This window comes from Ichthyophthirius multifiliis, assembly GCF_000220395.1.
Source record: "Ichthyophthirius multifiliis unplaced genomic scaffold scaff_1120509251017, whole genome shotgun sequence".
NCBI classification, from domain to species: domain Eukaryota; phylum Ciliophora; class Oligohymenophorea; order Hymenostomatida; genus Ichthyophthirius; species Ichthyophthirius multifiliis.
The window spans coordinates 50,680-66,436 of record NW_004086281.1 but is presented as its reverse complement, the minus strand read 5'-3'; the positions used below and the strand labels follow the sequence as shown (position 1 = coordinate 66,436).

The following is a 15,757-nucleotide window of genomic DNA, read 5'->3' as shown; positions in this document are numbered from 1 at the left end:
GCCAACCCCATGGCCCCCCAACCCCAACCCCAACCCCAACCCCAACCCCAACCCCAACCCCAACCCCAACCCCAACCCCAACCCCAAACTCAAACCCAAATTAATAATTAATCCCAATAAAATAAAAATTAAATTATTTAAAAAAAATAATAATTATAATAATTTATTAAAATATTGAATATTAATTAAAATTCATAAATAATAATTAAAAATATAATAAAATATTTAATAAATAAAAAAATTATTTAAAAATAATTAAATAAAAAAAAAAATTAAATAAATATAATCTATTTTTTAAAATATTTTTTTTTATTTATATAAATTTATATATAATTTACAAATATTTATAAAAATTAAAAAATATGTATTATAATATTATTTTAATTTATATAAAAAAAAATATTATAATTTTATATATTAATCATTAAAAATTATATAAAAATAATAACATAATTATCGATTTAACCTACAAAAAAATTTGTTAGTATTTCATTAAAGAAAATTCCTTTAATAATGAATTTTATTGCATATATTTTTTTTCTTTCAAATTTCCTTATAATTTTTTTTTTCTTCTAATAAAAATTAAAATAGTGAATTGACAATTGTGAAAAAATAATATTTTTTGACACACTGTTTAAAAATATTTAGCGAATTATATCTGCTGAAAAAAATGAGCGTACTTTCGGATTTTAATAGATTTTTTTTCGAAATTTTTATTTTCGTAGTACTAACCAAGACCCTTATTCAAATACTTTTTATAATATTTTTTATTATTAGATTAAATGAATTATTATTTTTTAATTTAAAGAATAATTGAATATTTTTTTAATTTTTGGGCTTTTTTATGGAGGAATGTATTTAGTTTTTAAACTTTATATAAATTTAATTTTTTATATATTTTTTCTTTGTAGGAAAAATATTAAAGATCTATAATAAATAAAATAATTTTATATTTATTTTTTAAAAAAATATATTTATTAAAATCATTTTACAATATAATAAATAAATTATATATTTATGTATTTAAAATATTAATAACAATTACTTTTAAATAAAAATAATTATATATATATATTTATCAATTAATTTAAATATATATTAATATTTTTCTTAAATAAAATATCTGTATTTTTTAATGATAATTTAATATTTTATTAATATATTAACAAAAAAAAACATATATTTTATAACTAAAATAAAATATTATTATATGTTTAAAATTAAATACATTAATTAATGAAGATTAATTAAGTTTATATAATTTAAAAATATGTATATATGTAAAAATTTTTAGCTTTTTATGTATATAATATTTAAAACTTTTTAGTTAATAAAATGCGAAAAATTGATATTTAAGTATAATTAAAATTAGTTGAACTATTTTTAATAATTTAATATAAAAAACTATGTAAATTTATTTATATTATTTTTCATTTTTAATTATTTTTTATTAAATATATATATTTGAATTCAAAAACAAATCAAGTATATTATAAATGATAAGTAATTTTCTAATATAAATTAATTTTAAATCAGAAATATAGTCTTTGCATTTTCATATTAATTTAAAATATATTATATAAAATTGAATTATTATTAAAATAATATAATATATTATTTTTTATTTTCATATTATTAAATAATAAATTTATATATATAATTATTTTTAAATTTTAAACTATTTTATTAAAATTACAAAATAATTCATAATTTTTTTTTAAATTTCATTTAAAATTCTATAAATTTAATCCATTAATATTACTAAATTAGTAACTTTGCTATTACGGTTATTAGTATTAATCCTATTATTACAATTGTCCTTAAAATTATGTCTATATTTATGCATTTTATTACAACAATTATTAATTTTTAATAAAGTTTTATTATTATAAAAATTTTATTTATTAATTATTTTATTATTATATTTGCTTTTGATTTTCTAATTACTGATTATTAATAATTTAATTAATTTCATAAATTATGCTATTAGCCTCATCTCTTTTTAAATATAAAAATTTATTGAAATTATAAATAAATAAAAAAAACCTTTCTGGCCCATTAATATCTTGTAATCTTCGAGCATAATGTAAAGCCTTCTCAATATTCATTTTTTTTTTAAAATGTGTAGCCAATAAAATAAGACATTCTCCCATTTCTTTATCAACAGTTTGCTCTTCATCTTTTCTTTTTAAATTTTCTTCAAAACATTAAATAGCCTTTTCTTCAAATCCCATCAACTAATATAATTTTCCCATTTAAAATAACGCTATCCCTTCTTTATCTTTTCCACATTCAGCCCTTTCATAACAACGAGTAGCTTCGTTTGCTTTTCCCAATTTTTCATAACAAGTTCCCATTGCATTCCACATTCTTGAATCTTTAGGTCTAAAATATATATATAATATTTAAAAATAAAAAAAAAATACCTCGACATAACAGCTCTTGTGAAATAATATAATGCATAATGATTCATTGTTTATAACTCATATGTTTATCCCAAACCATACCACGCTCTAAAATCTTTAGGATCTATTTCAACTGCATTTCTATATGCCTCGATTGCTCCTGCTATATTTTTCATTTCTAAATACTCATGCCCCATTAAGGTCCATGCAGCTAAACAATTACGATCTAATCTTAAAGCTTTTCTAAAATAATTTACTGCTTTTAAATGTTCTCCCATTAATGAATAATAATTTCCTTTTTTTTAGTTAATTAATTGTTTTTAAATAAAGAATTACCTACTACACAACATGTTTCAGTTGCATACTTATTGTTATAAAAACATCTTAAAGCTAGATTAGCTAATTCTCCTTAATTTTCCTTTATATATAATATATTACTATAAGTATCCATATTCTCATATCTGAAAGGGTCAATTTCAACTAACTTTTCAAACCATTCTAAAGATACATCAAAATCTATAGAAAATAAATATTTTAATTTTTTTTATATTTTTTACCTTAAGAATTATAAAAATAATGTGCAATTTAATTTATTAAGTAAGTAGATGTTTTAAAAAAGCACAATAGACCATAATTAATTTCAATACATATATTAGTTTTATGATTTTCTAAACAGAAACTACTATAGTAAAAGTTTTTCATCCAATGATCTTTAAACTCTAATAATTTAGAATCTTCTGATTAAATCAATTTACATAATTCAATCCAAGCAGACCAAAAGCAAGGAAAATCATTTAAAACTCCTAAAAATATTTCTTTAGCTTCTTCAATTCTTTCCTAGTCTTTTAGAACTAACCCATATAAATATCTATTTAGATCAGAAAGTTCATTTCTATTATATATTTCTTATAAGTCTCTTTGTATTAACTATAATTCTTAATTTATTACTCTTTTAGAGTTTTATTCTATTTAAAAATAAAATAAAAAAAAATAATACTACTTTTTTACCTTCTTCATACATTTCTTCTTCTTTTCTAATTTCTCCAGCCATGTATAATGAATAATAATATAAAAATATTGCAGATTAGTTTTTAGGATTATATATAAAATCTTTAAGTATATTAGCACATTTTTTGTATTCCCTCAAATCAAATAAATTTCTAGCAACTAAAATAGCATCAAACGTATCATCATATATTTCTTAATATTAAGTTTGAAATCTATAAGCTTAATTAGTATTATTTATTATAAAATTGCTTAACAATATATTTTCGTTTATATCGCTTTGTTTTGTTATCCCTAAAAGCAATTCACTTGCCCTTTTTTTAATTAATATTAAAAAATTATTATAATATTACCATTTTGCACTATTATATAATTTATGAGCCGCCAAATATTAACTTGCTTATCTTAATTCAGCTTTTAATGAATCTAAAGGGGGCATTTTTACAAATATTTTATCCTAATAACTCATATTAGCTGACTATTATTCAAAAAATATGCTTTAACTATTTTATATATTCATTAATTATTTATTTATTTTTTTAAATTTTTTGTAAGTATTTTTTTCTTATAATTTTAAAATAAATAAAAAAAATTAAAATATTATATTTTAATTAATTTGAAATAAACACATTAATTAAATTGAAACTTAAAAATGTATAAATATATTTATAAATAAATAATGATTTTTAAAAAAGTATTTATAAATACAAATCCAACTTTTCATCTTAAATTAATAATAAAAAATTAAATATATATATTATTAAAAAATCTTTCAACTCATTATGTTTGAATATTATTTATGTTTTTTTATTTATTTTTCTAAATTTCCAAGTTTTACAAACCATCACTTTAAAGTATTTATCGAGTTAATTCAGGGATATTCTAAACATCTGGTTTCCCAAAAGTTTCTTAAGAAAAAAATAATGAAACACAACTTAATATGCCTACTAGAGCTAAACTAATAATAGGATTAAAATCATTTTTATTTGACAAATCAATAATATACGGACTTACTACACCCCCTAAGAAAGAGAATCCTGTACTAAATCCATACCCTATAGCTTTAAGTGTAGTTGGATAAGCTTCTCCAATTTATATTAAAATAAAGCTTTTAATTAATAAAATAAAATAAAAAAAATTAAGTAAAAGTTACCTAAATGAAAAAGAAACTATGAATCTGGCAAAGCATGTAAAAATCATTTATAAATTTTTCTAATAACAATTTTTATCTAAGCAACTTAAAGGAACTTCAAATATACCACATAGAATAAGAAATATACTTGTTATCAAAATTGTTAATATTCCATATCTTTTCCTTTTAAATCTTTAACAAATATAATCTTGTTTTTTAGAAAAAAAATATATTGATTTATATTAAGTAAAAATTACTTGATAGAAAATATCCTAATAATTCCGAAATACCAACATAAAGACAATTTTCTTAGAATGTAAATCCTACACTATCTAAAGAAAGCTAGCTTCCATAATATAATGTATTTAAAAATAGCATAGCTAAAGTTAAAGGAATAACAATTTTTAATTATGATTTATAAATGAATAGATCAATATATGTATATTTCTTTGATAAATCTTTACCACTGTTTTCTTGTTAGGTACTTATTTCTCTAAGTTATATGCTTTACATATATTCACTTGTTTTATTTACTTATGATATTTTATTTAGCATTTGTATACATTTCTTAGTATCTTTTAAAATTAAAAACCTAAAAAATAATAATAAAAAAAATTAATTTATTTAATAAATAATATAACCTTGGCTAGTCATCAATAATAAAAAAACTGAAAGCACATAAAATTATAGAGGGAATACCCAAAAAATATAATATTTATTCTCTCCAATTTTTAGTAATCATAATAATAAGATATATTACTATTTATCCAAAACTACTAATAGCATAAGCTACAGTAATACCCATAACTCTATATGTAGCTTATTATTAAAAAAATACATAAGAATATTTTTAATTTAAATTTAATAATATTTTAAATAATAAAAAATAATTAATTAATATTCTAATTTTTTTTAAATAGAAAAAAATACCACTCAATTCATTTATTTAGACTAAAAATAAAACTAATAAAACATTCAGTCCTAATCCGACCCCAAAGCTACAAATAAATAAAAGGGATACATAAGTAGTAATAGAATAAATTATTGAAGATATAGATCCTATGATCCAAGCAGTAATAATAGACTTTTTTCTACTATAATTATCAGAAAAATAATTTATAAATAAAAGACCTATACCAGCTCCAACCATCGAAATAGATTATAAAGCGTTTCTTAAGTCTCTATTATCACAATATAGTCGAAACTCGACAGCAGCAGATTAATATATTGATCCTGATATAGTAGAACCTTCATTACATCCACTACTTTTTTTTTTTTTTAAATAATAAAATTTTTATAATTTACATCATCTTCTGTACAAATTTAGCCTTTTATGTCTAAAAATAAAGGAGGATATGTTGTTGAAGGCAAAAGAAAGAAATTAAAACTTAAACATATAAACATCAACCAAATAAAAAGAAGTTGTCTTTTTTAGTAATAAAAGTTATCTCCAATATTATTCATAACCTAATTTTTAATAAAATAAACAAATTTTTAAAATTTAGATAATAATTACCTCTTCTAAATCAATTATTCTGTTTTCTTTTGTTTAAAATATTAATTAGCTCTAATCCATTTTTATTTAATTATTTATTAAATTTATTTGGATATTTATTATTAATAAGAATTATTTAAAATTTATATATTATAATAAAAATGACTAAAATTATGGTTACAATATAATTAATTGTAAAAAAATTAAAATTAACAAATAACTTCATACATTAAGCTTGATTATTATAAACTAAATTTAATTATATAGAATTTATATTATTATATATAAAAATTCATATTATTTATTCTTGTGTAAATAAACTTTAAAATTTAAATTTCAAATTTTATTATAAAATATATTAAAAATAAAATTATTAATAATTAATTATCTTTTATTTGCAAAATATTAAATTATGATAAATTTAAAATAATATATAATATTTATAAAATTAATATTACATATTAAATAAATATAGCTTGCATAAATAATAATTTTTATTTATAAATATATTTATTATCTTATTTTTTTAATTATTAAATATTTTATTTTATTAAATTTTTTGTTTATTAATATTTTTTTATCTAAATATAAATATTTTTAACCCAATGTAAAATCCTGAAATTAAAAAAAGAAATTTTTATGAAAACCTTACAGATTTCATATTTAAGCTCTTTATAGATTATAATATAACAGATTAAAGAGAAAAACTACGATTAGTTATGACAAATGAAATTTATTTAAAACCAAATCATGAAAAAAGTTGTTTTTTCCCAAATTTTAAAGACGAATAAGACGCTAAACAATTATTTAAAAGTAATTTATAACTTTTATTTAAAAAATTAAACACATAAGAATATTTGTACAAAGATACTATATTTAAATTAGGTGATTCAATATACTTTATGCCAGGTATTAATAATATAAAAAATATTAGTATTTTTATTATTTTTAGTCGAAGAAATCAAAAATAACTTACCATCTATTTTCAAATGAAAAACATAAAAATGCTTTAATTATATATAAATTCTATTAATAATTAGAATTATATAAAAAATTTATGTATAAAATTTTATAATAAAATAATTAAAAAAGCTTTTAGTAAATAAAATTAAAAGCTTTATAATTTTTAGAGATTATTTTAATTTATAAATTAATATTATAAAGTATATAAAAAATTAATATTAAATAAAATATATTTTTATTTATATCAAATAATCTCAAAAATTTATTTTTCTAATTTAATTTGTATCTTTTATATGTATATATTATCATAATATATATATTCTTATTTTTAAATTTATCTAAATAAAATTAAATATTTTATAAAAAATAATATTATATATATATAAAAATAAGATAAAAAATAATTCAAATTTGTATGTACTTTTAAGTCTGAAGAACTATTTAGAGGTTTAACTTTAGTCATAGTTATATAAATTTACACATGGCGACATACTTAATAACATGGAAGTACCGAAACATATAAAAATAAATAAATAAATCAACATATGTATTATCATCGGTTTATTTTCGCCATCATAATTTGAAATTACAATTTTGTAAATAAATTCTTAGATATTAAGATTTTAAATGTTTAGTCCTGTTATAATTCAATCGCAAATATATTTATCCCATATTATAATCCATAATATTATTTATTGTGCTTAAAATAACTTCTTATTCATTTCCTAAATTATAAAAATAATTGTATATATTTAATTTTTATGTACTAGCTTCTCATGAAAAATCTTAATTTTCTTAGCTATTACAAACATATAAGTAATAAAAATCTGAATCTATAATTGCCGTGTTTTATATCATTAAATCAACCAATAATTTTTCTATACATTATTATTTATTTTTTAAGTTATATATTCTTTATTCATTTTATTAGTTCCTACTATTACTTTATATAAATTATCAGATTATTATTTTAGAACATCAATTTTTTATATTTATTGATTATTATTAATTTAGATTGTTATAACTAGATAATTTATAGTTTTTTATTACTGTTATTTTAATTGTATATTAATGATTTATTAAAAATTAAAAGTATTCATATTTCATTATATTTTATTAACTGAAATTATATAGATTATTTGCTATTATCATATTTATTTCGTTATTTTAGTAATGAATCTATATTATTTCAATTAATTGTATTATCATATTTTTTTTTTTATTATTCTCGAATTTAGTCTTTAATATTTTATCTTTCTTATATTCATATAGATACAATATCATCATCTTTTAATTAATCATAGATTATTTTTTTTTATTCCCAAATTTATTTCCTATAATTGATTTTATTTAAGCATATTAATCTACTTTGTTACAAAATTAATTATTTACTTTAGATGTAAAGTTATTTATTTATGTTTTATATTTTTCCTATATTAAATTTAAGTTAATTTGTTTATTTTATAATTTAGATAAATTCACTTTCATTAATTAGTTTTTATTATATAGTTATTAATTATTCTATATATGTATTTTTTTAAATTTCTAAAAAGGAAAATTATATTTTATTTAAAAAAAAATTATATTTACTTAATTTTTTTTATTACTGTAATTTAGTAAATCTATTATAAATTATTAATTGCATGTCAAACTATTTCTTCTCTATATTTTATTATTTTTTCTAAATTTTTATTAACAATAAGATTATTAGATCATTTTCTTTATAAAGGTATTTATGCTTATATTTTAAGCACAGCTTTATCAAAATTATTAATATACTTAAGAATTACTTCTAGTTTACTATAATATTTATTTAAAAAGATGGGACTCATCATCCACTTTTTAGTATAATTTTTTTAATTGCTTTTAAAGATATTCATTAATTTAGTATATCTATATTGATATTTATATATAGAACACTTACCTTTTTTTCTAATATTATGACATTAAGTGATATGAAATTCTTTTTTTTTAGTTTTCTTAATCCATCTACTCAATATTAATATTTTTTATTTACTATTTTTGGTTTATAAATATTAGAAATTTTTTTTATTTTTTTCCAATATTTATTTAAGAAAAAAATAATAATTTAATAATAAATAAAAAATGAATAACATAAAATTAATTGTAATAGGAATAACAACTTTTTATCTTTTCAATTAATTAGATGATATAAAAAAATAATTTTAAATTAATATGTGTGCTTAACTATTAATATTTATACCCGTAGCTTGTATACCAGCTTTTATATTTAAACGTATGTGGTTTGTAGATATAGCATGGCCAATGGGTTTAGCAACTATTGGCTTGTAAGTTTTATTAAATTTTGAAAAAGCAAATACAACGCGTCAAGTAATGATAGGAATATGCTATTTATTTTAAGGGGGTAGAATGTTTTTAGGAGCACTTAATTTTATCTTAAAAGGTGTTTGGTCAGTGAAAAAACCTGATTTACCCAGATATTAATATGCAGTACAGAAATTTTAAGAAAAAAATATGAATGTCACTTTTTGGTGCTAAATTGATATTTTAATTCAATGTTATGCAAACATAATTTCTTTGGCTTTACCTGCTCTTATAATAGGCCTAAATAAAAATGAAAATATACACCTATTAGAATATATTGGTATGATGCTTTGGTTCTTGTTTTTGTATTTAGAAAATAAAGCAGATTTTTAAAAAATATAATGGCAAAAAAATACTTCTCTGTAAGAAAGATAAACTTTAGTTTGTGATTAAGGATTTTGGAAATGGTGCAGACACCCAAATTATTTTTTCGAATGGATGGTTTGGAATACATTAGTTTTTCTATCTTATGTAAATTTGATAGAATAGAAATAGTTTAACTATACATAAAAATTCTTGTTAGCTGTACTTTTATTACAAATTCCTTTTTTAATGTATAATTGCCTTGTTTATTGGACTGGTGCAAAACCTTCTGAATATTTTTCTGCTAAAAAAAGACCAGCATATTCTTAATATTAAAAAAATACGCCTATGTTCTTTCCCCGATAAATTGCTCAGTTTTTTGATAACAATTATAAAACACAATAAAAAAGGTGTTGATAATTATATATTTTTTAAAAATAATTAATTATTAATAATAAATAATTAATTATTAATAATAAATAATAAAACATTTAAATATTAATTTTGCAAAAAACACAAATTATATATTTTTTTATTTTATATATACTATTTGATTTTTCAGCATACATATTTGCATTCATCCTCAATTTTAGTTATTAAACCATTTTCTTTTTTATTAGGATTTATAGTAACATAAATTTATTTGTTTTATACTTTTATTGTGCTATTATTAAGCGGATCATAAGTAGGAGTTTATCCATATTTATTATTCAATATAATATATATTGAATTTAAATAAAATATACATAATAACTAAATCAATATAGATATTCCAGTCGAATAAACATAAATTTACATAAATAAAAAATAATTTTAAAAATTGCCTTTAAAGTCACTTTCATAATTAACATCTTTCTAATTTAAATACTTATATTTTGGGTTAACTGAACGAAAATCTAAGTAATTATTTGAATTGTAAATATAATATTCAATTTTTGTAAAATTAAGGAATGTTAAAACGAAGTTTATGACAAAAAGAATTGTAAAAGTAATTCTCAAAATTATTGACTTATTAAAATATAATATTATACAAAAAAAAAATTGAAAAATTTCAAATAACTGCTTATAGTACAACCAAAAGTCGATGTAATAATATTTCCAGCAGCTACTAACTATATAAGCAAAATCGTTTTTTATTTGTTTTTCCTTAACTAAGTTGTAAATCTTGAATTCGTAACTAAATAATAATGAAAATATTATGATAGTGAATATTCCAGTTAATAAAATAGTTGTAACGCAAACATACCATAATATTGTATCAGAATTATTACTTATATATTTAGATTCTACATAATGATCTTATTATAATTATTAGTTTATGTTTTTATTTAATAATTATTCGTACTTCAATATTTCATCATTTTTATGAGGACTTATATGATTTTGTGAATTATTGTCACTTATAGCGTTTTTTGAATGTACATCTTATTCTATCGAATTTGCGTCTTTTTTTACAGATTTTTAATTTTAAACGTTTTGATTTTGCATAAAGGTTTATTTAAAGTTTTATATATTATATATTAATTTTATATTTTTTACAAAAAAAGAATAAAATAATTTTATATTAAAATTAAAAAAAAGTTATAAAATTTAATTTTGAGTAATTTATTTTTTATTTTATAACATTTACTGAATATGAAAATAAAATTAACATGAAATAATTATATATTCCATAAATGTATGTAATATATTTTTTAAAAATATTTGCAAATTAATTCACAAATATTTACACAAATATATATTAATTTTGGCTAGTTCCGTAATCTCACAAATCATAGACATATAGTCTCTTAGTGAGTACACTTTACAGCCTTATTTAATTTTTTTTTTTAATATTTTTTCTTATTAATATATTATTATAATTTTTCATATTATTTTATTTATTTAAAGCAAAAGTTATGATAATAAATTTAAAATATCTATATATTAATTTTATACTATTAAATATATTAGGTATAAAAATAATTTTATTTAAAATTAAATTTTTATTTTATTTACGAATTTGTTAATTTTAATTTTATGCTTATTTTTTATTTAAGTATATAAATTTAATTTTTTAAAAAAATGAAAAAAAGCTTTGTTCGCTTCGATAGTTTCAAGTATATTATCTTGAGTTATCACCTAAAACAAAGCAAAATTAAAATAATGTTTTTCGAACATCAAGTTACACAAAATTGTAATTTGATTTTGCAAAATTCATACAAACGATTTTATTTTTTAAAATAAATGAAAATAACTTTTTTTATAAAAACTATAACAAAATATAAATATAATAAAGAATAATTAAATTCAATATTATTTTTCATTTGTGTTTGTTCTTCTGATATATTTTTGTGCAAATTTCGGCCGAAGGAAATTATTATTTATTTTATTTTAATAAATATAATTCTTCATTATGTTATTTCCAATACAAATTAATTTCTTAAAATTTATTACCATAATCTCCATTAAAACAACCAATAACCCAAGCTAAATTTTCTTCTTTAAAAACTTAAAAATCATTAGAATCAGGAATAAAGCTTTGATAAACAGGAAAACTTAAGTTTTAAGTAAAAATTGAAACTTTAGCACCCGAATGTAACATAATCTCATTGTAATTAATTTTTCCTGCTTTAATCAACGTTTCATATTCTTTTTAATTAAGGTTTTGCTTTACAAAAAATAAATAATTATTTGAACTTAAATTATTTATAAGAATACTTTCTACTTTTTGTTGTTTTGAACTTTCTAAAATTTAAGTTGGACATTAATGATTGAAAAATCCGGTAATACAATCTAAATTTGATCCATAATTAAAATTGGAGAAAATATTTAATTTCGCAAATTCACTTTTCCATTAAATGATTACTCTTATTTAATTTTTGTTTAGCATTTTGTTCAAATAAATTTCCAATATTTCTTATTAATTCGCTTTTAAAGCAACCTATTCACAAGAATAATTAAAGCCTTTACTTTTTATGAAAATCGTATAAGAACTAACTTATAGATTACTTATTGTAAAAAAATCCTTTTAAAAGCCTTTATATTATAAATCAGGTTTTATATCTTGCTAAATGCATTATTTTAAATCTTAGTATAAAAAAATTTCGATTTATTAATATGTAATTAAAGCATTTGTATGTAAATCAATTATTTTTAATTTTAAGTCCTGAAATTTCAAACTTTATACGGGTTTATTTTCAAATTAAGGAGTTTTAAAAAATCTACTTTTTTTAAGCTATTTTTATTCAATATTATTTACTCTTACAACTAAATTATCTTATTTTTAAAAAAAACTTTTATAATATGTAATATAAAAATAATTTACAATTTTGTTATATGTCTTATGTATTTAAACATACATGATAAATAAATAGCTCTTTTATATTTTCTATGTTACCTTTAGCAGCTAAAAATTATTAATTTTTTTCTAAGCTTTCCTGGAGAAACAATTAAGAAAAATTTTTGTCGTAAATTTTTATATGTGGATCATTAAAAGAGGATAATATTTTAATATCAAGAAAATTAGATATAACAATAACTAAAATTTCTTAATTTTAAGTATAATCAATATTTTAGAAAGAATCCAAATATTATTTTTAGTAATAAAAATCAAACTTTTGTTGACATTCATTATTTTCCTGTACTTATGCATTAGTATATATTTTATATTAAGGAGAGTTTTCATTTGGCATTTTTAAGTCTTTTTCTTCTATTTATTATTTTAAAATATTATGATTATTCTTACTAACCATTTACGAGTAAATAATTATAAACAATAATATTAATAAGAAAATAAAAAAAGTTATTTTTTCTCCCTTTTTGCTTAAAATTTCTTCACATTCATCAAGTTTATTTGAAACATAATTATAAGACAAAACAATTAAAAAAAAAATATTTAAAATTAAAAATAGATATAGATTTCCTTTTAAATATTCAACTTCAGTAAATGCTGTTGCAGCTAAGGCGCAACAATTAATATTTAAGCATTTTAACTAATTGATTTTTTCAATATTCAATTTTCCTTCATCAATTTCCCATTAAATTTATTGATTTTCTCTTAAACAATCAGGGAAAATTTATGTTTCTTACTACTCTACATATTTATTAGGACAACCTAATTATTTTAAATAATCTTAATGGATAAACTAAATCTAATTTGTGCAATCATTTTAAAATTATTTCTCTATTTCCTAACCTTTTCTATAAAAGCTTCCGTTAACAGAAATTAAAAAAAATGTAACAATTAAAAATAAAGTACCAATTATAGCAAATCCTTTTTACCATGCAAAATAATTAGAAAGTATTAATAAAATTAACAAAATAATTAAAAAGATAAACATAAAAGCAGTTTAACTTTCAAAAAATCCTATTAACAAATAAATACAAGTTGCTAATCCTGATATTGAAGATGTATATATATAAAATTTAATTATATATTTATAATATGAGAAACTAAAAATGGAATAAAAGACTCCAAACAAAATAAAAAAGTCTAAAATATTCAAAAAAAATTAAAATTTCCGCAAAAATTCATGTGTTTGTAATTCGTTTGCTACAAAATAATTTTCTCCTTTAAAAATAAGCGAAATTGCTAAAATTGGTAAAATAAATACACAAAACTGTTACAAATAAAAGATAAGTAAATTTATTTTGGTTTCATTTTCAATAATTTTAAAGTTATATGTTATTTTTATTATCAATCCAGATGATATTTAGTAAAAATAAAAAATAAAAGCTAAAAAGTTAAGAGAAGATAGTTGAAATGCTAAATTCGTAATCGAAATAACAAATAAAATAAATCCAAACATAATTTGTAATAAAACTAATTTATTAAAAACTAATTGTATATTTTCATTATCGAATTAATACTTTTTTTAAATTTCAGATTATTACTGTACTTCTAATATTTCTAATTTTCTTGAAGAATAACCGAATATTTACATTATCTAATTTATAATTATTTTTTTATATTTTATTAATGTTTTCTTTTTTTTTTAATTGAATTATTTGTTATTTTATTAATGAAAAATAAAATAAATTTTATTTTAAAAAAAAGAAAACTGATGTATGTATATACATATAAAAAACAAATTATTATTAAATATATAATTTTACAAATTCACTTTAACTTTTATAAATTAATATTCAATCATTTTTTGTAAAAAACTATTAATATTCCGGATATATATAAATAAACTTTTCTTACATTAGAACTTCAAATTTAGATAAAATCGGATCATTTTCTTCTTAGTAGATAAACATTTTTTCTTTTAGAAAAGTCAAAATATTAATTTTAATATCTTTGTCAAAATCATAATCATTATGTGTCATATTATTTTAATAAAATTAAGTTACTCTATTATTAACTTTATCTGCTAAATAATGAGCATGCTTAACTGGAACTAATTTATCATTTTTTCCATGAATAATTAATATAGGACATAATATTTTATCAATTAAATCAATATTTTGAAATCCATTTTGAACTATTTTACTAATAAAACTTCCTACAAATTTTTTAGCTACATCTCTTAATGAAGTAAATGCAGAAATCAACATTAACCCCCTAACTTAATATTTTGAAGCAAGTAAACATGCTGGACCGCTTCCCATAGATCTTCCTTTTAAAATAATTTGAATTTATTAGATTATAATATTATATAATTTTTATAATATTTAAATATTTTATCATACATTAATTTTTGTAAGATAATTAATACCTAACAAAATTATATTTTATTTAGGAGTTTTTAATACCTCATTAATATAAATAAGAACTATTTCTGAATCATATTCTATTTATTTAACACTTGAATCAGTTTATTGATAAAGTCCATATCCTCCATATTCAGTAAGTAAAATGTTACATTTTGCTTCATTTCTTAAATCATATAAAAAGTCATAAGACGTTCCAAGGTCTTCTGCATTGCCATGAAAATAAACTATATAATATTTCGATATATTTTATTAATTTAAAATATAAGGCATTAATAAACATGGAATTCTTGTGCTTTTATTTTTTTTAATATCATTTGAAGGAATCTCAAAATACCTGTCAGTGCCTTTAAACTCTTTTGATGTATATGTAGGTGATGGAGGACGGAAAAATATTTTATTAAATTACAT

At 18.0% G+C, this 15,757-nt stretch overlaps 3 protein-coding genes across 3 annotated transcripts, besides 20 other annotated features; all 3 read right to left on the bottom strand. All coding sequences in view use genetic code 6, as the record gives it.

Moving 5' to 3' along the window:
- Positions 1 to 15: 15 nt before the first annotated feature.
- Positions 16 to 87: a microsatellite.
- A 31-nt stretch (positions 88 to 118) lies between these two features.
- Positions 119 to 172: a microsatellite.
- Positions 145 to 263: a microsatellite.
- Positions 206 to 261: a microsatellite.
- Positions 209 to 262: a microsatellite.
- Positions 230 to 268: a microsatellite.
- Positions 248 to 281: a microsatellite.
- A 1,346-nt stretch (positions 282 to 1,627) lies between these two features.
- IMG5_129440 (hypothetical protein) lies at positions 1,628 to 3,879 on the bottom strand (the record flags this gene model as incomplete). Its single annotated transcript, XM_004032097.1, has 7 exons — positions 1,628 to 1,832; positions 1,948 to 1,998; positions 2,047 to 2,385; positions 2,427 to 2,700; positions 2,742 to 2,921; positions 2,963 to 3,370; positions 3,414 to 3,879. 7 exons carry the CDS (start codon positions 3,877 to 3,879, stop codon positions 1,628 to 1,630), a joined length of 1,923 nt encoding a protein of 640 aa, XP_004032145.1.
- Positions 1,848 to 1,924: a microsatellite.
- Positions 3,880 to 4,123: 244 nt separating the features above from the next.
- IMG5_129430 (major facilitator superfamily protein, putative) lies at positions 4,124 to 5,491 on the bottom strand. Its single transcript, XM_004032096.1, has 5 exons — positions 5,473 to 5,491; positions 5,184 to 5,361; positions 4,800 to 5,134; positions 4,564 to 4,750; positions 4,124 to 4,518 (listed from the first exon to the last, which is right to left on the bottom strand). Exons 2-5 carry the CDS (start codon positions 5,345 to 5,347, stop codon positions 4,188 to 4,190), a joined length of 1,017 nt encoding a protein of 338 aa, XP_004032144.1. The 5' UTR covers positions 5,348 to 5,361; positions 5,473 to 5,491; the 3' UTR covers positions 4,124 to 4,187.
- Positions 5,492 to 6,528: 1,037 nt separating this feature from the next.
- Positions 6,529 to 6,613: a microsatellite.
- Positions 6,530 to 6,626: a microsatellite.
- Positions 6,545 to 6,591: a microsatellite.
- Positions 6,557 to 6,616: a microsatellite.
- A 549-nt stretch (positions 6,627 to 7,175) lies between the features above and the next one.
- Positions 7,176 to 7,221: a microsatellite.
- Positions 7,222 to 7,340: 119 nt separating this feature from the next.
- Positions 7,341 to 7,389: a microsatellite.
- Positions 7,390 to 10,077: 2,688 nt separating this feature from the next.
- Positions 10,078 to 10,133: a microsatellite.
- Positions 10,085 to 10,133: a microsatellite.
- Positions 10,086 to 10,133: a microsatellite.
- Positions 10,134 to 11,460: 1,327 nt separating this feature from the next.
- Positions 11,461 to 11,501: a microsatellite.
- A 2,353-nt stretch (positions 11,502 to 13,854) lies between these two features.
- Positions 13,855 to 13,895: a microsatellite.
- Positions 13,896 to 14,776: 881 nt separating this feature from the next.
- IMG5_129420 (hypothetical protein) lies at positions 14,777 to 15,757 on the bottom strand (the record flags this gene model as incomplete). The annotated part of the gene is made up of 2 exons (XM_004032095.1): positions 14,777 to 15,252; positions 15,352 to 15,757. The coding sequence occupies 2 exons, from the start codon at positions 15,755 to 15,757 to the stop codon at positions 14,777 to 14,779; spliced, it is 882 nt and encodes a 293-aa protein (XP_004032143.1).
- Positions 15,280 to 15,320: a microsatellite.